This window comes from Crassostrea angulata, chromosome 7 (assembly GCF_025612915.1).
Source record: "Crassostrea angulata isolate pt1a10 chromosome 7, ASM2561291v2, whole genome shotgun sequence".
In the NCBI taxonomy this organism is placed as follows: Eukaryota; Metazoa; Mollusca; class Bivalvia; order Ostreida; family Ostreidae; genus Magallana; species Magallana angulata.
In genome coordinates, this window is record NC_069117.1 from 34,667,219 (window position 1) to 34,691,596 (window position 24,378).

Below are 24,378 nucleotides of genomic sequence, written 5' to 3' on the forward strand. Positions count from 1 at the left end.
AGAAACTAATTAGCCAGGAAAGCTAAAACTTTTGTGCAACCATGCTCAGGTAGTGTAGATTCAAATTTGTGAAAATCATGACCCCTGGGGGTAGGTTTGGGCCACAATGGGAGGTCGATGTTTTACATAGGAATAAACAGAATTATTCTTTAAAAATCTTCTTCTCAGAAACTAATCAGCCAGGAAAGCTGAAACTTGTGTGAAAGCGTAGATTCAAAGTTGTGAAAATAATGATCCCCAGGGGTAGGGTGGGGACACAATGGGGGGGGGGTCAAAGTTTAACAAAGGAATTTATAGGGTAAATCTTTAAAAATCTTCTCAGAAACTAATCAGCCAGATGATTCTTTATAATTGTTAAGACTTTGGCCCCAGGACAATTCTTTGGCCTCACGAGAAGGTTCAGAGTTTGATGTACGTTTATATCCCATATATAAACTATTGTTAGGGATCTTTTTTAGATCTGCAATACTCAACATATGATATGACTATAAAATTATCCTGTTAGAAAAGGGACTAATGATTATAAACATAAGAATATCCAGGGGAAAATTGATTTTATTTATACAGGATTTACATGAATTATTGTACATTGTCCAGATAGTTTGTATTATGACTCCATTGAGCTGATTTTATCATACCTCTTGTTCCTCAGGTGAGCGATGTGGCCCATGGGCCTCTTGTTCTCGTTTTGCTGCTTTGCAATGAGTGTACAAGTACATATTTTTGCATTTATCATTGCGTGAATTTACATGAGTAAAGTTCTGGGTGCCTATACTTGGGAGTGGGTAAAAGGGGGGTGTTTGTGCCAACCAAAATATCCTATAGGCATCAAACAGTCTTTGCAAACAAACATATTTGAAAGACATCTGTGCCAACCAAAAATATCTTAAAAAACATGAAACAGTCCATGCCAACCAGAAAATTTCAAAAAGATCAAAAAGTCTGTGCCAACCAAAAATAGCCCAAAGACATAAAACAGTCCATGACAACCAAAATATAAAAAACATCAAACAGTATATGTTAAAGGAAGTGCACATGTTTCTTAATCAATTTTAAAAGCATTTTGAAACTTAATTATGAGGCCTGTAGCCTTTTTGTTTATTTCAACTAAACACTCTCAGTGAAAGGTTCATGGAGATAATCCATTTTTCCTCAGCATGCATCTGTTCTCTGACGTAAATAAGGCACATTGCTACTGGTGACTGTTTATACGGAGAACTAAGGCACAATGTCAAAATCAGGATGCTGAACAATGTACTTTGATTTTGCACTTCGTATGTTAAATACTGAAATCTGATTGGTTTAGGTGCAGTTTATATTTAGTTCCATTACCCTCAGATTTAGCAACACATTTGGCAACGGGTAACACAACAAATTGTTACATGCGCCTTAAAAACCATTGTCAATCGACGCGAAGCTTCGGTTGACAATGGTCTTCTCGGGGTGTCAATATATAAATAATGCCTGTTTGGGAGGGTAACTGATGAAATTGACACCTCGAGACAACCATAGTCAACTGACGCGAAGCGGAGGTTGACGAGGGGTGTCAATTTCAACAGTTACCCTCCCAAACAGGCACTATTTATTTTATTATACTGAATGTCTTTAATTTTACTGCTTTTATATAAAAATGAAGTCAATTCTACTACGGCGAACTGTACGCGCATAATATACGCGCATGTAACAATTCGTTGTGTTACCCGTTGCTAAGTGCGTTGCTAACGCTGAGGGTAATAGAACGGATTACCTACTGCGTCTAAACCAATCAGATTTCAGTATTTAACATGAAAGTATGATAATTTAAACTGTTACCCTCCCGACCAGACACTTTTTATTTATTAATGGCATTTAACACGCCAAGACTGGAAATGGGACATGTCAGCTCATCTGTAGGAAAAACGAGAGGGTATGTTAATGTTCGCCAGTATTTCATAAAATGTTACATGCATACAAGTATTCCTGATACGTGTGCGGGTGCGGGTGCGAATTAATTAATTTGTTAAATTTACACGTGTGTTTGCAGTACATGTAACTTTAATGTAAAATTTCCTGGTGTTTTTTTTTATTTGTAAGCTACAGTTGTTCACTAGTCAAAGCAGATTAGAATCTTTATCCACAACTGCTTTTATAATTACCAGGTCCAGTACAATCACTAGATTTAGCAACTTAGCTTCAATTACCTATTTGAAGTGCTGTAGGTTTATTATAAGGTGTATAGGGCAGGAGTTTCTAATGCGGGGAGTGTCCAGAAAGGTCTTTTAGTGTTAATGTACTAGTATATAAATAGTGCCTGTTTGGGAGGGTAACAGTTGAAATTGACACTCCGAGAAAACCATTGTCAACCGACGCGAAGCGGTTGAGGGGGTCAACTATTACGTACATTCGTATGCATGAACATGTATGTTATCAATTTTATTTTTAAAAACATCTAATCAATCTGTATATATACAGCTTATGATTTGGTTCAACTCGTTACATTTAAAAATAATGTTTTGTTATTTGATGGACAACTTTCCATTAAGTATTCCCTTTAAATGTTCATTGTTGTGATTATAAAACGCTTTATGACGCTTATACTCAAATCCTCTTTGATACTTCTTATTAAAATCAATATAATTTCTATGCAACGATATGCACTTAAAATGATAAACTATATATGTAGGGTAAATATTGTGCAGTACAACAGGAATGTTTGAAGTGTGAACTAGAAGGTCAGTTTATATTTTTAATTTCCAAACACTGTTCTTACTGTAGATTACTCTGCTCCGGTCGACTTGACTTATTTTGGTTATGTCATTCAGTTCTTTTTATTTTAAACAAAACTAGCTATTTATCTAGCGGTTATGTATTACTCGCACATTTTTTGCAGTTTGTATCAAGGTGTCCGAGAGATAATTTTTTTTGCTGGTAGGACCCAAGACCTATATTTGCTAAGCATGTTATTGTAAATTAGTTTTAAAAATCTTCGGAGGTTGCGAACCCCCACCCCTCCACAGATTCCTTTCTAGATCTGCGCAAGATGGCCACAAAAGTATTGAAAGCTAGCACTTTTAGAAGAACGTAATCAAACCATTCATTTAAATGGGGATATATTTACTCTAAACTCTTTAACTATACATGGAAAGGATTTATTATGTTTTTGAACTTTGGAAGTTTTTAGATGTAAGGATCAATGGTCTTTGGCTTGAATATTTTCTACTCTTAATTTGGCACATGTAGTTTAAAGATATTAAATACAATTTACTGTTTCATGTGAATGAAGGGGCATTTTTAAAATTCAAGTTCCGGTAGTCAACGAATGTGTTACTTAGGGACTACGCATGCGCGGATCCAGAATTTTTTAAGGGGGGGGGGGTCCGACGGGGCAATTGTTTTTCGGGGATGGGTGATAGAGGTTAGGGTTCCGAGCCCTATTTGTCCGTAAATTTACTTTGAATTTAATAAATTTGAATTTTCCAGGTTGGGGGGGGGGGGGGGGGGGGCTTGGTTTCACCGTTTGTATGTTTCCCTTCACAATATTTGCTGTATTTACTTTTAACCTTTAAAAATGATGTCCTAATCAATGAAACACCTTTTCCTAATTCATAATTTTCATCTCAGATCGCTAGATCTTTTAGACACCACTAAATCAGTCTAAGGCTTGACCGGAAGTTCACTACAACCGGCAGTATTGAAGACTCACTATGAAGGCCAAAACGTCATGTAACGACAGGTCAACATTACTGCTACATTAGGGTAACTCACCTTTCCGATAGACACTGTACAGCACGCGCAACTGCTTAGCACATTTTAGACCAAATCAATGGCCTTTTTGGATTGAACGATATAAATCCAAGAGTGAGAAAGTTCAGCATCCGAATTTCGCAGAACTAGACCACATAAACATTTGGAATAACCTTCCACATCATTGTCATGATCAAAATAATTATAATTACGAACGATATAAGACAGACACTTGCCTGGGGCATTAAAATTTTTGACTAGTTAATGTTTCAACTAATGTTACCATACAAACCAATGATTGCAATGGCTTTAATTCTTCAAAGGCTGAACGGGCTTTATAAACATATGTCCTTAACTAATGCTTCAAGTTTGTTGCATTCCTGTCTGGTATAGCTTCACTAAGTAATGTACATATAAACTATCAACAAAACCTTCAATTGGAATGAACAAGAATATATTTGACAAGTTTTCAGACAACATTGAGATGGTGACCACCTCAAAGGACGATAGGATGAAAAGCATTTCAGACAATTTTGCTTTGACCTTGACCTATAACTTAGATATATATTCCAGCTATCATAGAACTTTTTTCAATCTCATGACCCCTTACATACAGGCATTTCTGTTTAATCTGAGAAAGAGTAAGCAAATAGGAAATAATCTACGGTCTAAAACTGATAATAAAGGGATCTGCTATGACATTCACATTTACTTGGTTCAATGTCCCTGCACAAAGGGATAAGTCCTTGACACTTGACCTAGCTACAAACATCATTCAAAATAACTGCATACTCTTTGATCCGAGACACATTGTGGGTTAAGTATGAGTCGGATTGAGCCAAAGGGAGAGGAGATATTATCCGGACAAGGATTTTTCAAATAATTCTGCTATGATCTTTACATTTAACCTTGAAACTTGGTTCAAGGTCACCGCGCACCTTTTTCTCAAAACCTCTCTTTATGAAAGCATTAGCCAAATAGGGCTAAGTGGAGAGTATATATGCTCTGAAAAAAAAGGATTTTGCCTGGTCCGATATGACTGACACTTAACCTAAAAACTTCATTCAAGGTCACTGCACATCCTTTGACCTTAGACATTATGTGAGTGAAGTAAGAGCTAGATTTGACCAATGGAGTTAAGATATGCTCCGGACAAAGATTTTCATATAATTCTACTGTTACCTTAACTTTAGACCTAGAAACATGGTTCAAGGTCACTGCACACCCTTAACCCAAAGGCACTCTGTGGTTTAAGTATGAACTAGATCGGGCCAAGGGGAGAGAAGATATGCTTTGGACAAGAGGTCTCGGACGGACGGACAGACAGACTGATCACTATAGGGCGCCCACAGAGCGAGGCCAAAATAACAGAATAAATTAATCGTTCATTATGACAAACAACTAATGGTTTGTTATACAGTTTTAGCCTAACACCTTTCAATAGAACCATCAACCTTATTCTTGTGAAAAAAACTGTATATTTTCAATTGAAACTATTTATTCGAAAAGAAAAAAACCCATCATAATTCATGAAAATATAGTTTTGGAATTACGTAGTAGAAATCTTCACATTGCGGAGATAGGTCAAAATAGAATCCCTTCGACCTGAATTCAATTTACTATTAAGATAATACATTAAGTCATAATTCTCTCTCTCTCTCTCTCTCTCTCTCTCTCTCTCTCTCTCTCTCTCTCACACACACACACACACACACACACACACACACACACACACACACACAATGTGTTTGATACATACGTGTTATACATGTATGTGATATACAATATGATAGATTAATTAATCAAAGATAATGAATCGTAAGCTAAATTAGCAGACAAGATAAACACTTGTAAAACGTCTTGCGAGACACCCCCCCCCCCCCCCCAAGATACTAAGACGATTACATAGGCCTGTAAACTAAATAGTAGAAATATCCCCTTTTTAAACCCTTTAATACCAGAGCTAAGTTCATTTGTTTTGGTTCTGTTCTTATAAATCATAATTTCTGATATGTTGATGGGAATAACAGAGTCGGTAATTCAAATATTTTACTAATTTAGAATGGAGATATCAGCAGGAAATACCGAGCCACGCTACCCCGAGGCACTGCCCAGTGCGAGTGTAATGGTGGACGGCTACCTTTGGGGTGGTGGATGTCTTACAAACAACGCAAAAGGTCATGCCAATCCTTTCCAAAATCCCTGTCAAATGTCCTTCCCAAGTGAGAGAAGACACCACGATGCTTCTTCAGAGGATTTCAATGATCGCATAACATATGCACGAAAAGAGCAAAAAGCAACATCACACCTCAAGGAATACAACACTCAATACAATGGCCTTACCATCATTCCTTGGGAAGACTTTGCCTTGAGCCCAACACAAATTAATGATTTATTTCATTTAGAGAAAACTGGCTTCATAACATATGATCCCGAGGAAGTGAATGTTTTTTTTCACGCAACTAGAATGAACAAACCCCAACTTGGTGAGATAAGCGAGAACGGAGGTGCATGGTAATTATGCATGAGTAATTTGTGTTGATCTGTGATCTGATTCTGATTTCATTATGACCATATCCTTTTTTGTTTACTCTCCACTTTTGCAACTCAAGTTCGTACTGAACACCAGATAGCATTTTTTCTCGGTGTGATGAATTTTTGAAACAAGGTGGATAGAAAAATTACAAGGAGCATATTAAGCTTATGACAGTAGACGCATATGTCTTCCAATTGTCGTGGCTCTTTCTTTACTAATACGTTTACAGACTTGGTTCGTTTTAGTTAAGACTGTTAATAAACCATTTAAAAGATTGATACAGTATGAAAAGATAAAGTAACGGATGTTAAATGAAACTTCAAACTACATTCCTTTTTTATGATACAAAGTATCTTCAATAAGTAATTCAATGGTTTGTCAGATAGTGGTAATTGACAAAAAAATTGTAAAACATATAAAATTTACTATTCCTCTCTCATTTCATATATTTTTAACATGCCCTTGATTTCTTCACGATGTTGGCGTTTGATTTTCAGCTGTATAATGTACATTGGACAGAATAACACACATTTATATTCAGATTCACACTCCAACACGATTGCATATTCGAATTTACTGGTTTACAGATCTGGATTTTTGAACACGATTACCCTCCATAATATCCTATATGTAACATATATTACCCCCTTGAAAATATAAAACTACCTGATCCTAACCACTAAATATACCCGAAATGTTACAGTTATAAGAAAAATAATACGCTTTTAAGTTAAACGTGATATTTTCCATAAAGATATCTCAGAGAAATAAAGAAACCATTACTCGATTGGAATGAATTGAAATAGGTATGGACAAGTAATATCGCAAAGCAGAAAATGTCTGTCCTCTGATTGAGTTTTGTGACTGAGGCTAAATTAATTCAGTCGAATCATGGCGACTAGAGCTAGCGATCGAACTAGCTCTTAATGAAATCACACCAGGTAAAAAACATCTGTTTATAATTGTGATTGGTACATTTTACCACTTTCATAAATAGATGGATTTTGATAAAAATATATTGACCATCTAAAAAAATGTTCACGACTTTGATCATTTTCAAATGCGAGGCGAAGATTGCATTAAGGAATGCGGAATAATTTTTTAAGTATTATGAGATGAACATTATGGTCGGGGCGTATTCGGATCCAATGAGGCCCGAATGGCAATTATGATAGATTTGATCACGCCTCGACTGCAATGACCACCTCATAATATTCAAGGAATAAGAATGATTTCTTATTACCTATACTGTCAGCAGTGGTATGATTAAATATTAAATTATTGCCATTATAAGCCGATTGCGCTCCAACATTTGCATCTTTGATGAAATATACTAAACTATACGTTACAAATTTGATTCGTAGTGTTATAACGGACGAAGACACTGGCAAATGTAAATATAAAAAAAAACCAAAACACGAAAAACAAAAAGCAAATGGTTAAATTTGGTCGCCCTTATTCTTATCTTGCGTTAGGATGGTTTTGTTGTTTTTCTGTTCAATAGTAGCCTAAATGAAACATGATATAATATGTCAAGTAATATTTATAGGGGATGAAAAATCTGGCTCTTTATAGAAAGGGAGGGGAGGGGGGGGGGGGCTAGAGGGTTACTGACGTATAAAATTTACCCCGTTCAGAAAGTTGAATCCAAATTCGTGGAAAATATGTAAGGAGACTTGCATGTGAAAAGAAAAACAAACTCAATTTAAATGCGTTTGTTGTAGGATATTGACCGTAGAAAATGCACATCAGCTGGAAACCATTAGATTGTGTCTAACGGAAAGAATATCGGTATTTGGTTTGACGATGATTAGAAATGGAACAAGATTAAAGAATAAGCAAAGAGGTAAATTAAATTTTGATGGACATTGCATTTTTTGCAATTTTTTAGTTTTTGAACAGTAGCCCAGAATTATTTGAATAATTAATTTTGTTTTGTTTTAATAGCGCCTTGTTTGTTAATGGTTGATCCAACTGATGGAACTATAGGCGAGCAAATCAATGCACAAATCATGAGATGTTCCAAAATTATGGAAGCACAAGGCAAATTTTGCTTGGAGGTTGGTACAATTCTGAACACAGAGCATTGCAGAGCAAAGATAAAAACATTGCTAGCGCCCTCGTACAGTAGCAACTACGTTTTTTGGTTGAATTAATCATGCTTAGAATTATGAGTAGGAATTCTGGGAAAGATGCACTCGTACTTTCTCATCTTGCACTGTATGTTTAATGCAGGCAGATTAATTAATGTCTAACAAATTTTGCGTACATTTGAATGGAATGGAATTAGACAGTCTGTGTTAGAGAAATATAAATACATGTAAGTTATGAAACTGGCAAGTTTCAAAGTCGTACTGCGCATTGTCAGTCACGCTTATATTTCCCGTATCACATGTGGAATCACATGTTAATCTTAATTCCGTTATATAATATTGGGTGTAAAAGTCTCAAATCTAGGAAGCTAAGTTGAGAATGCAACCCAACGAGTTGGTGGGTGCAAAATCGTACAACCCAACTCCTCATTGTTCTTTCTTCCCTTACTGTATACACATCCTCCTCCCATCAAACAGCGAAAAGGAATGACGTCACTTCGGTAACACGTGATTACAATTGTGATTAATAGAATCATTCATTATTACGAGTGCGGGATAGTGAAATTCCACAGAGGGGACAAGATTCACGGTCTAGGACGAGGCTTTGCCGAGTCCTTGACCGTGAATCTTGGCCCCGAGGTGGAATTTCACTATCCCACACGAGTATATAATGAATGATTATTTTTCTCGCATTATATTACCTTAAAAAATGATGTTTGACAACTTTCTGTTATGACGTTCAAAAGATAACTTTCAGTTCATCCCTCCGCGTGCTTCAAATAGTGCAAGTCAAAATGAGAGCATACGACAGTTTTTTTAATTAAAAATATGATAAATTGTAATTAATTAAGCAAAACAATTACTTAATGGATAATCTCAATCCACCATTTTGCATTTCCCTACAGCAGACAACGTTTGTTTACGTTTTAAAACGGCGTAGTAATACACAGTGTAAGACAGAAAAATCTCACACTGCTGTCTCACACAGGACAAACCGATCTCACATCGGCGATAATGCGAGAAATTCCCGTATCACATGTTGAATCACATTTCAATCTCAGTTACTTTATAAAGTATTGGGTGTAAAAGCCTATGTCTAGAAATCCAACTCTAAAATTTAATCTCAATATCTAGCACAACACTCACTACTATCAGATAACTTCTTTATATATAGCATTGAACAAATACATAATTATATTAACCTAGTATAGAACACACAATCAATCCCTTTATATGTTACAAAAAGTTTACTCATTAGAACATGTATCAATAGAAAACATACAAAGTATAAATTATTTTCATAGATCTAGACCATATGTGAATAAACATGAAGTATATTTTTATCTCCATCTCATCACTTCCTTTCTGAAAGGCTGAATCAAGATTATTATACTACATACACTCCCGATACTTCTTTATCATTCCTGCATACATGTATTTCACGCTTGTCGCCAATCTTCCAGCTACAAATTCTGATTCTACCAAAGCTGGAAGTCTACTATAATACTTGGCACTGCCTTCTCCAAACCAACCGACATGTCTCATTATTTGAACCACCTCACTCGCTGATCCTCACTTAGCCAACACAACAGCACAACCTGTCCGAAAACTGTGTGGAGTCTCTCCTTCATCAATACCAACTTTCCGCAAATACACACGTAACCTATTATAAACAACTTAAAAGGGTACAGGGTGATCCTAAACCCGTGCATCCTCCGTAACAATTCTAAAAAGATAGCCATAAGACAGATCAACTCCCAAGTCTTTACATCCTGAAACATTGGGATTAGCCTTTTTTGGTACCAAATGGGCTGTTGCTCCATTTGTACAATTTAAAAATATTCTTTCACTGGATTTGATGCAACCGGATTCCCTTATCCAAGATCTCCCACATCCCATCTCATCAAAAATATTCTATAATGTATTTATCATCAATGATTCAGTACCATAGGCGAGATGTACTGGACAACCACAGTCGAATAACCCCTTGTTTAAAAAAAAATCGACTATCTATCTTATCTCGGACCCGCTTCATCATCCTGCAACAGCTGCCCTTTGGACTGCCCCTTTTCCATTTGCCGCTAGTACACAAAAGTGCAACAAGCAGCGTCAAAATCTTGAAGATACTTATAGCAACAATATAAGTAGATCAGGCGCCCAAGACTGAAACATTATCAATGCTAATCTATTCAAAATACACACTTTACACATTGACAATTTACCTGCTAACTCCAACAACTCATCCATGGCCTTCCCCGTAATATCGATCACTGCTTTGGCTATATCCATTAACTGCATCGTTTCCGTGCGCTTTCAAACTCCGTCACATTCTCTAAACGCCCGTCCTTTACTTTCCTAATCACAGACAACAAAATAAGTGCCTTCACACTTTGCCTTTTTTTTAAACAACCGGCAGAACCATCTAAAATATAAACAACCATTACGTATGCATTGATGACCAACCTTACCATCCGGATATATACGGACAATAACCAGTCACCGCGTACATAGAAGCATTAACAACATCTCCAAGCAACTAATATCATTAATATTTGCATCGGTTATATAGTCTATGGAGTTATTTTTATCTCTTTATCTCTAAATACCCAAATCTTATTGTTTCTATCCTACATTATCAAATACAATTTCTTGAACTTTCATGAACATGAACTTTTGTGAACCGAAGTATGTCCAATGCACGATGTTTTATCAATATTGTCGACATCGCAATGTTGACAAACTTCAAATCGACATTGTGTCGAAATCGTGCACATTCTTTCTTGTTGACATCGTCGACATCGCAATGTTGTTAGACATTGAGTAAACATCGAGTCTATATCGTACTTTTTTAATCCTGTTTCATGGACGACATTGTTGATGTAGCAATATTGACAAACATCGAATCGACATTGTATCCACATAATACACCTTTTTGTTTACATCATCGACATAATCGACACCTTAATGTTCATCGACATTGAGTCGACATCTTGTCTACACCGTACCTGTTTACCTCGTCAGAATGTCAATATCACAATGCTGACCAACATCGAGTCGACATTGTGTGTACATGGTGTGCATTCTTGTTTACACCGTCAATGTTGAGCGACATCGAGTCGACATCGTGTCTACATCGTTCCTTTTTTATTGTCTTCGATGTAAACGTTAACACAATATCTGTGATGTAAACAATATAATCTCAATATCAGTTCAACATCGGATACATTTGTGATGTCGACGATGTAAACATGATATCGGTTTCACATCGTCGACGTTTCGATATCGACGATGTTAATGTAAAACAAATATCGGCAATGTCGACGATGTCGTATGAAGTTATGTCCCTATTGTATCAATGTTATACCTAGCGAGGAAAAAACCCCAACGCATTTTCTCCCGATTTTCTTGAAGTCGTCTTAAGTTATCTATTTTTACAATAAGAGCATTTGTTAGAAATGTACGAAAGTTTCAATTTTACATGAAATACTAAAAAAAGTTATAACTTTGCAAAAACAATTACATGGAATTTAAAGCTGTGCAAAGTCATGCGCACTCGAACTATATACTGAACGGTCTCTGTTGAACCAAAATAAAGGCTGTCGCCATATTTGTGACAAGTATCTGGTTGTCTAAAGGTTAAACAAATCTAACATATGACAGTTTTGTGAAACAGCAATGAGATCACATGACAAATTTTGGTCTTAAGACAGATCTTAGTCATAGGATAGTTTTCTGAAACGGGCCTCAGGAAAACAAAGACAAGAAATAATCAAGATCAAGGATATTAATAAAACAATTCTTTATAAACTGTCTGTGATTTTAGCGGCAACTGCGCTTGCTTTATAACCCTTTTAAAAAGGTAAGCGTGTGTTACCTTACAGCTATCCACGCGATAAAAATACGAACTGTTTCTGTTTTGATGTAAAATAAACTTAAAGCTGACATGAATTCATAAATACGCATTATTTCCCTTTTATCTCCGACTACCGCCATATTAGTTGTCGATTTCTATTGTTCTGCTCATCGCTACACACCCCCTATATAAGGCCGAGAATTCACCGCATTCAGGAATTTCATACACGCGGACACGTTACCTTGGACGAAAAGACGCATAGAAAAGCGTTTTGAAGAAAAATAATACGACAACCACTGCACTGGCAAGATATGTCCAATACGACGAAACAAGACAGGCTGAAATCTAGGCGCAGATACTTTTAAAATTCCTCGATAATTGTAGACCGTTTTCCTGTTTTTGTTATAACATGGCACATGCGCAAACCACACACTGTGGTAGATCGAGCAATGTCAACTATCGCATGGATTTTATAAACGGGGAGTTTTTTGTAGGAACGGATGGAAACGTAGATTTACTTTCATTAAGCTACGGATTTACTTTCATTTAGCTACTGTGTTGGATGTACATGTAGTGTCACCGGGGTTTTCAAGAAGATGAAGACGTTATGCACTCCGTATGAACGACACACGTGTTCGATAATCATGCGAAGTAAGGCAGCACCGTCTGTGCAAAATAATACGGATACCTTGGACATCCTTTCAAATAATAAATATATTTTGTATTTCATTGATTGTTGTTTTCTTTATTCTTTATTACTACATTTTACTACAATGTGTAGTTCATGCATTTAGAAGTCCGTGCAACGTGCATGCCTCGATCGAAAAGCAACCGATCGTAACTTTCTCAACCGGTATATATACCCCAGTGGCAGTAGCGATCGAAAATAATATGGCGACCAAATGCTTTTATGAATTCATGTCAGCTTTAAGTAAATGAAGAAAAATGTCGGGTCATATAAAATAGAACAAAGTATTTCGAAACAAATTGCTCTATCAACAAAGACATTAGTATATTTTGCAATTAATTAGTGATTTTTATTTCTTCATACATAGATATCGTTTAATGGCTCGGTTGAACGATGGTGTAGAAAAATCACTGAAGAAAAGTGCAAATCTATTGGAGCAAGACTCTTAATTACGAACGGAGATGAGCCAGAAACATTTGGAACTCTGGAAAATATCCTGTGCTGTGTCGCTTGCTTTCCTATTTGGGCTATACAAACGGCCATTATTAAGGTATGAATTTGATTTAATACGGTTTTACTTAATGTGATAGACACGCTTTAGTCTTCAACCAGTTATGTAAACTTTGAGTCAAAAAATACACGCTTTGACTAGATACTGGTCTACATACACATGTCTCTTTTGGCTATCATTGAAGAGTTGTAGAGTACTTCATTTCAAAGAGGTAAATGTAGGTGCTTGATTTTATTTGTATGTCTAAGGTATAACTACATGTAGTTTAGTAAGTAAACGGATAAAGCGATATCAAGTTAAACCTAAATTCTGTGAAGTATCTTGCAAAATTTTTAACGATTCCTTGTAAAAAAAAATTTCACTCTGAAGCTTTGAACGAAACAAGATATAACGAATTTCGCAAAATTTTTACAAAAACCGTTCATATTCTAGGATTTACAATATATAATTGACCACAAATATTGAAAAGTATTTATTTTGACATAAAGATACACATTTATCTATCACATATGTATATATTGTTTTAGTTAGTACGCATTATTTGTAGTTACGAAGAAAATTGCAAATTTGTTATAAATATTATAACGAATTTGCAATAATATAACGAGTATGTTAACGGGTGAAACAAGTAACAGATATACCAGTAGATCATCAGGGCTGGGCTTCACAAAACTATCGTATAATCTTTTAACATTGTCATTATATCTGACTTATCTACAAATGTATCACTTCCGTACCACAAAACAATTCATAAAGAGGCTTGATGGTTAACAAATTACCCATCAGATTTTCCTTCAATTTTCAGATACGATTTGTTTAACTGTTAACTTTTTTAGTAAAGAAAAAACACCATATATTAATTTAAGCTTTTTTGAATACTATAGTATTTTGCTATATCATTACACATAGTTCTTATTCTTCGGGAGATTTCCACAGAAATTACGAAACGTTTTGGTCATAACTCATATGATAGGAATGTTTGTTTAACGGGCCCCTGGTCCTGAGGTCTTAGTTCAGACAGAATTTTATCTACACGTTAATTATTGTTGTAGATGCACCGCAAAATTGCATATGAAGATATTTTGATGGAATTCAGCGCAGAGGAAGTGCTACTACATGGGTCTGTCGGGGGTGTGCAGAACCAGAGACGTCATCTGTTTAGAGGTTGGCTTTGGTTAAATCATCTTCTTGTAACATCGCGATATCTAATAACAAAGCAACATGTTGTAAAATCTAATAATCAAACTTTACGTTATTTCACTTTGCATCGACATCAATGCAAAAAGGTTAAGTTTAGTTTATTTATTCCTTAAGTCAAATGGCTCATCAGATACAAAGAATATATACACAATATAAGAAGTAATATGTAGCAATACACGTACTAAATACATCAAAGTTTTATCTATTTATCTATTACAAACAAATTTCTAAGTGTTTCTGCTCTCTGTAGATATTTTCCTAGCTTACTTAATCCAGTAGTATTTTCAGTTGACAATAATTGTAACAGTTTGAACATACTTGGTTTACACCAATAGTATTTTAGATATACAATTTTCTATATTCATGATACAGCGAGCATTACTCATCTTCAACATCCAAATGACAAAAAATACATAATCTTTGCATTTTAGTTAACTGAGTAAATCTTCCTTCTCTATTATTAATGAATGTGCACTAAGTTTATATCTTGTAATTAGATGAATATACTTTGCTGCAATTGGTTTTGATAAATAAGACTGTAGACACAACTTGTTGTTAGATATCTATACTAAACACATTTTGATGATGTAAAAAAAGTAGCTAGTTGTATTTCACTCATGGATATTTTTCAGCCCTTTCAAACATATTTTGATAAATACTTTTCATTATACAGTTTTCAGATTCTAATAATATACACCAAAATTTAACAATACGAATTTTTCTTAGAGCGCATAGTGTCAAGCGTCCTTATTCATCATACACCATTAATGATGAAGTATTTTTTCTTACACTTAACATGATTTGAAGATATTCCAATTGTATTTTTTGAATAGCATCACCCTTATGAAATCCCAATACTTCACCTGCATAGTTCAATACACTACCTACATATGTATCAAATAGTGATAGACGAGAATTATGATTAAAGAATACATTTTTCATTGTTTTCATAAGCTAAAAACATACCTTTTCCTCCTTTGAATACCAGTTGCAAATGGGATTTAAAAAAGCTACCTGTATATGACAGTGTTAGCCCTAAATAAGTAAACTGATTAACAATTTCAACCTCCTCCTTATTATAAAACCACCTTTCAGTTTGTTTCAAACGACCAGATTTTCTAAAGACTACTATTTTTGTTTTACACACATTAACTGATAGGTTCCAGTCATTACAATCCATAAAGTGTATCAAACATGTTTTGTAGGCCTTCTGGCGATTCAGATAATAAAACCATGTCGTCAGCATGAGGTTCAATTTTGGTTTTAACGTGCTTTCTGATTAAATGAATAAATTAGTTTTTATCATATAAATCAAGTTGACTTAGTCGCAAGAGGACTTACATCAAAACGTATCAATCAGCATGCCTTTACGTTTGAGTTTTGCACACTTTTCTAATCAGTTCAAAGATCACAAGATCATTTTTCTGCACTCAATAGCAGAGAATTTGATCTTAAGGAATGAATTCAATAGCCCCTAAAATGTGTGATTTTATTTGTGCTTTTTAAAATCACACAATATATATATCCTTTATAAACTACTCAGTATCTTTTAAAAGATAATGATTTAATGCGTAAGTAACTAGTTATGCAACTAACATAGTACCCATCATAAACTTGCAAGTTTATTTAGTAAGTTTATTACTTTTAACTTTTGTTTTATTTGTTTCAGAAATGCCATATTCAACCGTTTTTTACACCAAAAGTAACCAAAATCATACAGAGGATCTTGGTTATAAATATGTTTGTTTAAAAAAGTATGATAAGAACACTTCTTTTAGTTTCACCGAGAAGACGCATGAAAAAGAACAGTATGAAACAACGAGCATTTATCGTTGTTTCGAGGATAAACGCACATCACTTTCACACACAACGGTTTCAAATTCAAAATCTGATGAGATGATTTTGATTGACAATAATAGGGCAAATGAATATTCAACAACACCTTCGAATATCGCAGGTCAAAATCACAAAAATGACACTAAGGATGATTTGGCTGTTCAACGATACGAGCCTCTAACGCAGCAACCGACACTTATAAAAGAAAAAGCGAAAATTAACGAACACCCATGCAATGAAGACGTCACTGAGATTGAATCGATAGCAAAACTGAACACGGTACAACAGAAAATGTCTGCTGATGAAATATCTCAATCTGAATTTGATATGTCACCTGCTTCAAGTTTCTACCAAGATCAAAATACAAAAACAAACGAACAAATTGAAATTCCTATCAGAAAAAATCTCTGTAATGACGATCTCGAAATGAAGACTGATGATGAAAATCCCATCTATTTTGAAAATTCCAAAATGAAATGTTCTCCCATGTCAGGAGATGGAACAGATGTTTCATCTACAGCTGAGCAAAGAAACAACGAAGCTGATATGACGATTTCAGATCTGGAATCAGATAGTTTATCCGATTATGAAACCGAAACATCAATATCGACCACAAGTGCTAGCTCAAAACAACCTTTTAGACACAACATGCGTCTGAGAAAAGTGACGAGATATGACTCAAAAAGAAAATATTTAAGTCCTCACAGACCAAAACTAAATATCAAATAATTTCATTTAAAAAGTTATTCAGGATTTGTTTTAAAAAATAAATGAAGGGTATACATTGTAGGTTTACAGTTGTATTACTTTGTTAGACGCGAACATTTCTACGCTTATTACATTTTTAAAAGTAAATTTAAACTTGGACTAGTAATTGCATTTCTCTGCAGGACAATCAATGGTTTCATCACCTCGCGCATATATTGCATTATATGTTCACAAAACAAAATTAAAACAGTCGAATCGACCTCTGGCGATGATCATCTGAATCTCACTTCGAGCTGGTATTTTTATAGTTGTTAAGAATTACATCCTGAATAAAACTAAAGTACATGTATTATATTATGTACATTGTCGAAACCTTTGTTATTTATAAAAATTGGTTTAAATTCCACATATTTAATAAAGGTTATAATTGGTACTGTTTATTGCTTGATTTGTCTTTAATGTCTTTTGAAATACATGCGCGGATTTGTTAGGATTTTAATTACTGTATACAGGGTTATTTTTTTTCTTTTTTCTTTTTTTCGCCCCGCTACAGTTGCAAAGGGTTTTAACTAGTCTTGAAAACGCTCAGACACTGTTTATGATAAATACACTTTCTAATTAGCAATCATGTAGAAATTGTTTTAAATCCACCTAGTCTTAAATTCACCTGCTCAGACTGGGGGAATATTTCCCTGTATACAGTAAGTAACAGTAAGCATACTGATACAAACAATACAAGTACAAGTAATTTCTCCACATTTCTCTTGGTAAAACGTTGCAAAAATTTACCCTTTATTTGAATAAGCTAAAAAAGTTTATAATTTACAATACATATTTTCAAAAAATGATTTTTTAAAATTTTTGTAAAGGGCAGACAACTCTTTTAAAAAGTTTTCAGTGCAAAAAGTTCAATTACTTGACTACATACATACCCCCGAATTTGGTTTTTGTAAGCCTCATAATAACTTTAAAAGATGTATTTGATGTGGTATAGATCAATCAAAATTGTTAAATTCGTCTTAGTTATGGATGGACTACCTTAAGGTAGAATTTTTCAGGGGTCCCCCGGCCTTAGGGTTGAATTTTGCAAAATCCAACAAAAATTTCGGAAACTGATTTCTGTCATAATGGTCTATATTTCTATCACTTTGAATAACTTCTGGATAACTCAGTAGGTCAAACCGCTGGCCATGTTACACAGGATGTGTTTGTGCCGTGGTTCGATTTCATCTGTGGGCATACTTTTTTTCTTTTAGAATTATTGGTTTGTGTAAACACCTTTTTATTTTTATTTTATATACAGAATTGTTTATTTTGTATTTTACTTTGGTTTTCTTCCTTTAATGTATGTTTGCTTCTCCAATTGAAGATACATGTATTTATGATAAAATATGTAATGTACTGAAATCCCTCAAACATAACTATACCTTAGTGTAAGCACGCTTTGTTTGAGAACAAGACTCATTCAATCTGGGTTACTCGAAACAGGTGACACATAAAAATCATGTCCAGCAAAGATTTTGCGTTTGCCTTTCCGGAAGGAACATCTACTGGAAATGGTACAATTGTGGGAGAAGTGCTGCAAAGTTGATGCAAATCGTTATTTGCAAAGAACGTGTGCATTGGTGACATTTTATGCCAAAAATGCAGTAGGGAGGTTTATGGATTAGAAAAATTATGTGGGGATTAGTCAGTTAGACAATTGACAACAAGCATTGCTATTTTTTTTAATGAAAAACTGACAGTATTCTATAATCTGATCCTGTTCAAGCTGTACGGCTACATTTCAGTGTAACATTTCTTTTCTTTTCTTTTTTTTTTTTTAATAATTTCCATTACTTACAGCAATGACATTGTTCGAAGTTAAATATATCATCTCCAAAAAAATTTGTAAAAGGACGGATGTGCACTAACAGGATTAGCAACTTCTTTATCGCCATGTTTACATTTACTTTAGAAAATATCAAGCACGTTTTGAAAAATGATTGCAAATGATGCGTTATCCTCCCACATTAGGGATCACATCGCGTAAAGCATTTCTACCAACGAAAGACTTACTTGCCAATTATTGTGAAAGAACAATTTCAAACACAAACAAATCTTCTATAAACATTGCTACTGATTAAGGCAAATGAATGTGTTCTTCTAGCTGATACGGATCTGTTTCATGAATTTTAAATTATCATGTTCAAAACTGAATGCGATATACAAATAATCAAAACCCGATTAAACCATCATTGTGGATATATGTTAGAATTACATCATCGTAATTATGATCCTATACGGGAATAAACAAAAATAAAACATTCGTTATTTTTTAAAGGATATTGTGTTAGTGTTTCAATAGACTAAGAAAAAAATGATGCATAAATCGATCTTTAAAATCGAGTCACGAGAGACTTTCGATAGTTGCTAATATGTCCCTGGTTGTAAATAAACGCATTTAAAGTATATGTATCGTAATACTAGTATAGAAAGTAAACTGAAAATAAAATTTAGAGATAATAAAGTGAAAAAAAAACTTCCATTACTCATACCGCTTGGACAACGTCTGTGAAACTTTTTTTCAATCACTATACATTATGAGAACCCAAGAATTTACTGTGTATGGCCTAAAATCAAAAAGTGGAACGGAAATCGATGTGCTTTTTCAAGTAACAAGGTTTCATCGGAATATTTCAAAAAAGCACAACAAGAGAAGAAAAAGGAATACTAGCTTTTTATAATTATATTCATACATTGTTCAAATATCGATATTACAGATATTATTGAAAATTACTCCCTTAAATAAGATTGATCAAATGAACTCTCAACAGTATCAATAAAGTTATCATTCATTGCTTCAAACAGATCTTGATCATTAGTTTCGTCATTCATATAGTCCAATTCATCCATTGATGAACCAAACCTTTTGTATGCTATTTCTGATAATGTAGGTCGGAGTGAAAATGGAGAAATTCTTCCATCCAGACTAAACATCGATTGCACACGATCAAAGGATGCTAAAGATGAAACGCTTTCACTTCTTGCAGGTTGGATCGAGTGCTTTTTAAATTTATTGTACAGTTTAACACCAATTACAATAGAAAGACTGAGGACAATAGTTCCAAACACCGCTCCAATTGCAGCTACGGCACTGACCACAGAGTCCACAGATTGACCTAATAGTGAAAAAAACAATGACAGAGTTAAATATCTTATTCTTCCTAAACTTTAAATAAAACTAAATTCGTTAAATAACAAGCGATATAAATACAATATTTCTAAAGTATTATCTATCATTATTGTTTTCCACATATTTGTTTTTGGTTTCTTTCCTTATGTGTATTTTGACATTATATTTTTTTGTTTGCAATCTTTAAGAGGCATTATTGATCTGGTAAAAAGTTATTTTTTTTATTCCCCAAACGAATACGATCCAAGTCCCAAAATACACGATTCATGGCATACGTACCAGCATAAATATATTTTCTTTCTTTTGGATATAAAACAAAAACGATTTATTTCCAAGAAGATTTATGCTATATGGGTCAATTAAATATCTGATAAAATCATCATGCTTGTGTAAAAAGACCTTCTATCACACCAGCACTGCGTTATCAAAATGAAAACCCTGGGGCCAAGAACATTGAAAAACAAGGTCTTTCCAACAGAGTCTCAAACATCGCCGCTTGCTGTGTGACGTCAAAATAATTTTTTTTCTCTTTGTTTTTAATACAGAAGAGTCCCCATCATGTCAGCCTCCAGAAAATACGATTTCTCTAACTTCAAACGTGCATTAATTATGTAGTTTATTTTCAAAACAGCATTACTATATGTGAAACTTTTTACTACTTTATTGATATAAATAAAAGATTTTTTGACTTTCCTTCCCCTTTAAAGGTATGCACAAGATGTTCTTTCCTACAAAGTAGAACGCAGTAAAATAACAGTAAATTTATCGAAAGACCCCCTCCCCCGATTTGATAAAAATCATGATCGCACATGCACAGTCAAACGTCTATACTGAAGGCATCAGGAGATCACATACATTGTAGAAGTAATAACTATATAATAGATTATGCATTATCTAAGGGAACTCGTTCTCATGAGTAATACCATATAGTTATATATCCAAATTAACCACATGGCAAAAAGAGCTCATACTCGCTTACACTGTACAAAAATATTTTTGATTTTTTTTATATTATATGACATCCATTAGCTTTGTCAACATGTTTATTAGCAGTGCGATTTTTTACACATAACTTTTTATATGTAATTTTTTGCATGTAGCAAATTGTTTAAATACTGCGAGATCTGGCTATACTTTACTTAATATGATAATATATATGTTTACACAGACCAAGCGAAGATCGCGACAGATCCCGTCACCTGAATTTTGTCTATATTGGCCTTGCCGCATCAAAGCTCAACAAATCGTATAAGGACTATCAACTCGCTACACGTCGTACCTAACTGTAAAATAATAGAGAAGTTCCACGATCAGTTACGATTTGTCAATCGTAGAATTTGTAGCAGATCGCACGACAGTGGGAACCTACATTCATACGAAGTTACATGTTACAGGAGATCCACATATAAATTGTACCAATTTTCTGATATGAATTTTGCTAATCAACGACAACTCAAGAAATTTTACAAAGCAGTAATAACTTTATATTTGAATCCACTAAGTAGTTTTTGGGAGTTGATTTTAATCAACTTTCCTATGCAGTTACTCTGGCAAACCAGAAGTGAAACAGTGTTTGGACCTATGCGAAAGTCATCACCGCTGGCAAGACAAAGTTCTTGAAAATAATCGATAAATTCGATGTAATGTAAGCTGAAGCATTGTTTTTCAAGGAAACTTTTATATTAATACCTTGAAAATAGTCAAACTTTAAATAGTACGAACAGTTAAAAAAAATTTTTGTAGGCGTATGTATTGTATTCCTATGCAAGAGTAGTCTCGTTAAAACAACAGAGAGTCTATCTTGCTTGTCGGAGATAACGGAGACAGCCGAGCGTCTGGTTGAATGAGACCTGAGTTCAATATTGCTTGGGTTCATACAATTTTTTGAAATATTTCGATTCCTGATACATAGTTTGATCGAATTAAGGTAATGGTCCATACCCCACTAGATAAATAAAATGCGTACAGAATTTTTTCATATTTTTCAAACATGAATCTGAGGATATGTTCTCATCAAATTTTATCCTGTTGGGTGGTCCATCGGTATTATAAAAGCTAGGGTCGTTGCTAAAAATAGAACCGATTGCGGAAAATGGCGCTTTTTCATACATAAAGAATATAAGCCTAAGTCTGAAATTAGAATTTCACAAAATAATTTTTTGACTTATATCCTATGTAAAATAAAGGAATTATTATTTCAAAACAAAAATTTTTATGTTACACTTGCTTATTTATCAAAAATAGATAAATCTGCATACAAATGAGATAAAATGAAATAAATTTTCAAAGAGAATTTAAGCTCTTATCATTTTATTTACGTACAGAATTCTCTAAAATTTTGATATTATTTACACATTAACGCCCTTAATCAATTGGAAATAAAATTACCCAAGGGATCGGCCTTTTCAGGATCACAATGGGCGTATTTTTGGTAAAAATCATTAAAATATATATTTTGAAAAAAGATCCGTAAAAATTAAATTGTGCATAGGTTTATTATTTCATCACTCTAAAAAAAATGTTTAGATTATTGTTAAATAGAAAACATGATTTAAACAAACTGTTGATCAATCTGTATTATCTAGTCCGCAAAAGATTGTATCTTTGGATATCGGTAAGTATTATGGATCGAGATCGGTATTTAGAAATTGCAGTCACACGCTTGGATAATGCTAACTACCTGATATATGCCTGTAAGACAAAACCTCTATTCAACTTTTTTTACTGGTTTTAAAGACTGTTCTTAAAATGAAATAACTTTTCTTAAGCTTATGATTTTAATTCTAAAAACATTTTTTGTGGGAAAATATATCTATGCTCGTTGCTAAGCGAATATAGAATATAGATGAAATAAGTCAAATTATTTCCCCTTGTGTATTTATCTCCCTTATGCACTGGAATATAGATCTCGGTCAGGATGTTTATGCATCTTCAGGGATTAACGTTCAAAGAATTGGATTAAGTTCAACCTTGTAATGAATTGATGTTTATGCAGGACAAAAGTAAGCGGTATGTATTTTCAAAACGAGTACTCAATCGACACAACCCAGTCAATTTCTCATTTCGCTGAGTAATAGGCTAATTGATTGCAGTTTTCAGGATTTTTAATAGATTTGTTTTGAATTAATTTCTAGGTCAGCTTGATTTTTTTGTTTTGAAACACATGTACACCTTTTAGCGTTAGGTCTCGATTAGATCGGGCACGGAAAAGACGTAATAACGCGTGAATTACGTCAGACGTTGTTTTGTGACGTATGGATCATTACCTTAATTCTATAGTTAAATATTACACAACAATATTCATATGGGTTATTCTCGAAATTCTTGTCAGGGAAGTCCGAGTATTCAAATTATAAAAATGTGTGCAATTCAAATACAGATTAGAAACTAGCTACTAGCCATGCAAAATAACTGTAATAACATATTGTTGATTTTAAAATGAATAATAATCCATAAGATCAACTCCCGTCAGTACTTCAGTACTTTGATTTCTCTATTTCTTACGAAATCATATTATTTGTACATGACTACGACCCAGGAAACGACCTTCATATAGCTATTTGCTTAAGATTGAGTAATTATAATTCGTGTATATAGACATCCGGACGGTATGATATTACTAACGTTGAAAAAGGTCTTTGTTTTTGCTAATAGAATATCTGTTTGCTAATAGTGATATATCCATGATAGGTTTTGTGATAGGATCTAAATTTCTTATTTCATTAACATTGGTGTCATTTTTTATACGTAAATAACCCTCCTCCCCAAACAAAAGTGTTGTCTTGCGATCATTTAATAAATTAAAAAGTTTCGTCTACTCTTATGGAGACAATGGAAACCATTCTATGAACGCAAAGATTCTTAGCAGAGGTCATTCCTCAATATCAATTACCTTTTCCTTGTCCTCGACCTGAAAAAAACAAAAGAGACATTTTGGAGAAGTAAATAATACAATTTCCTCTGTAATTTTTTAAATGAAATGATCATCAATTACGCAACACAGGAAATTTTACAAATTTTTCACAAATTTCTCAAATTTAATACTCACATGTATG

General features: G+C 34.0%; 2 protein-coding genes across 5 annotated transcripts in view; one reads left to right on the forward strand and one right to left on the reverse strand.

Moving 5' to 3' along the window:
- Window positions 1-2,375: 2,375 nt before the first annotated feature.
- LOC128157318 (uncharacterized) lies at window positions 2,376-17,581 on the forward strand. Of its 2 annotated transcripts, none has more exons than XM_052819816.1 (7): window positions 2,376-2,398; window positions 5,785-6,237; window positions 7,984-8,105; window positions 8,207-8,319; window positions 13,261-13,443; window positions 14,457-14,568; window positions 16,274-17,581. In XM_052819816.1, the coding sequence occupies exons 1-7, from the start codon at window positions 2,391-2,393 to the stop codon at window positions 17,167-17,169; spliced, it is 1,887 nt and encodes a 628-aa protein (XP_052675776.1). In that variant the 5' UTR covers window positions 2,376-2,390; the 3' UTR covers window positions 17,170-17,581. The 2 variants fall into 2 exon arrangements, with proteins under 2 accessions (XP_052675776.1, XP_052675777.1); XM_052819817.1 differs by lacking the exon at window positions 2,376-2,398 and adding an exon at window positions 2,597-2,711.
- A 2,268-nt stretch (window positions 17,582-19,849) lies between these two features.
- LOC128157478 (uncharacterized) overlaps window positions 19,850-24,378 on the reverse strand; it is a 31,975-nt gene continuing 27,446 nt past the window's right edge. For all 3 annotated transcript variants that reach the window (XM_052820041.1, XM_052820042.1, XM_052820040.1), the window contains 2 exons: window positions 24,216-24,233; window positions 19,850-20,309 (listed from right to left, as the gene is read on the reverse strand). In XM_052820041.1, the coding sequence (XP_052676001.1) occupies window positions 19,924-20,309; window positions 24,216-24,233 (404 nt within the window). In that variant the 3' untranslated portion in view covers window positions 19,850-19,923. The remainder of the gene's footprint in view (window positions 20,310-24,215; window positions 24,234-24,378) is intronic.

Excerpts from the sequence above, each read along its gene's own strand:
- LOC128157318 (XM_052819816.1), top strand. Across the intron at positions 6,238-7,983 it reads AGCGAGAACGGAGGTGCATG|GATATTGACCGTAGAAAATG; the intron begins GTAATTATGCAT and ends CGTTTGTTGTAG. Across the intron at positions 13,444-14,456 it reads TACAAACGGCCATTATTAAG|ATGCACCGCAAAATTGCATA; the intron begins GTATGAATTTGA and ends TTATTGTTGTAG.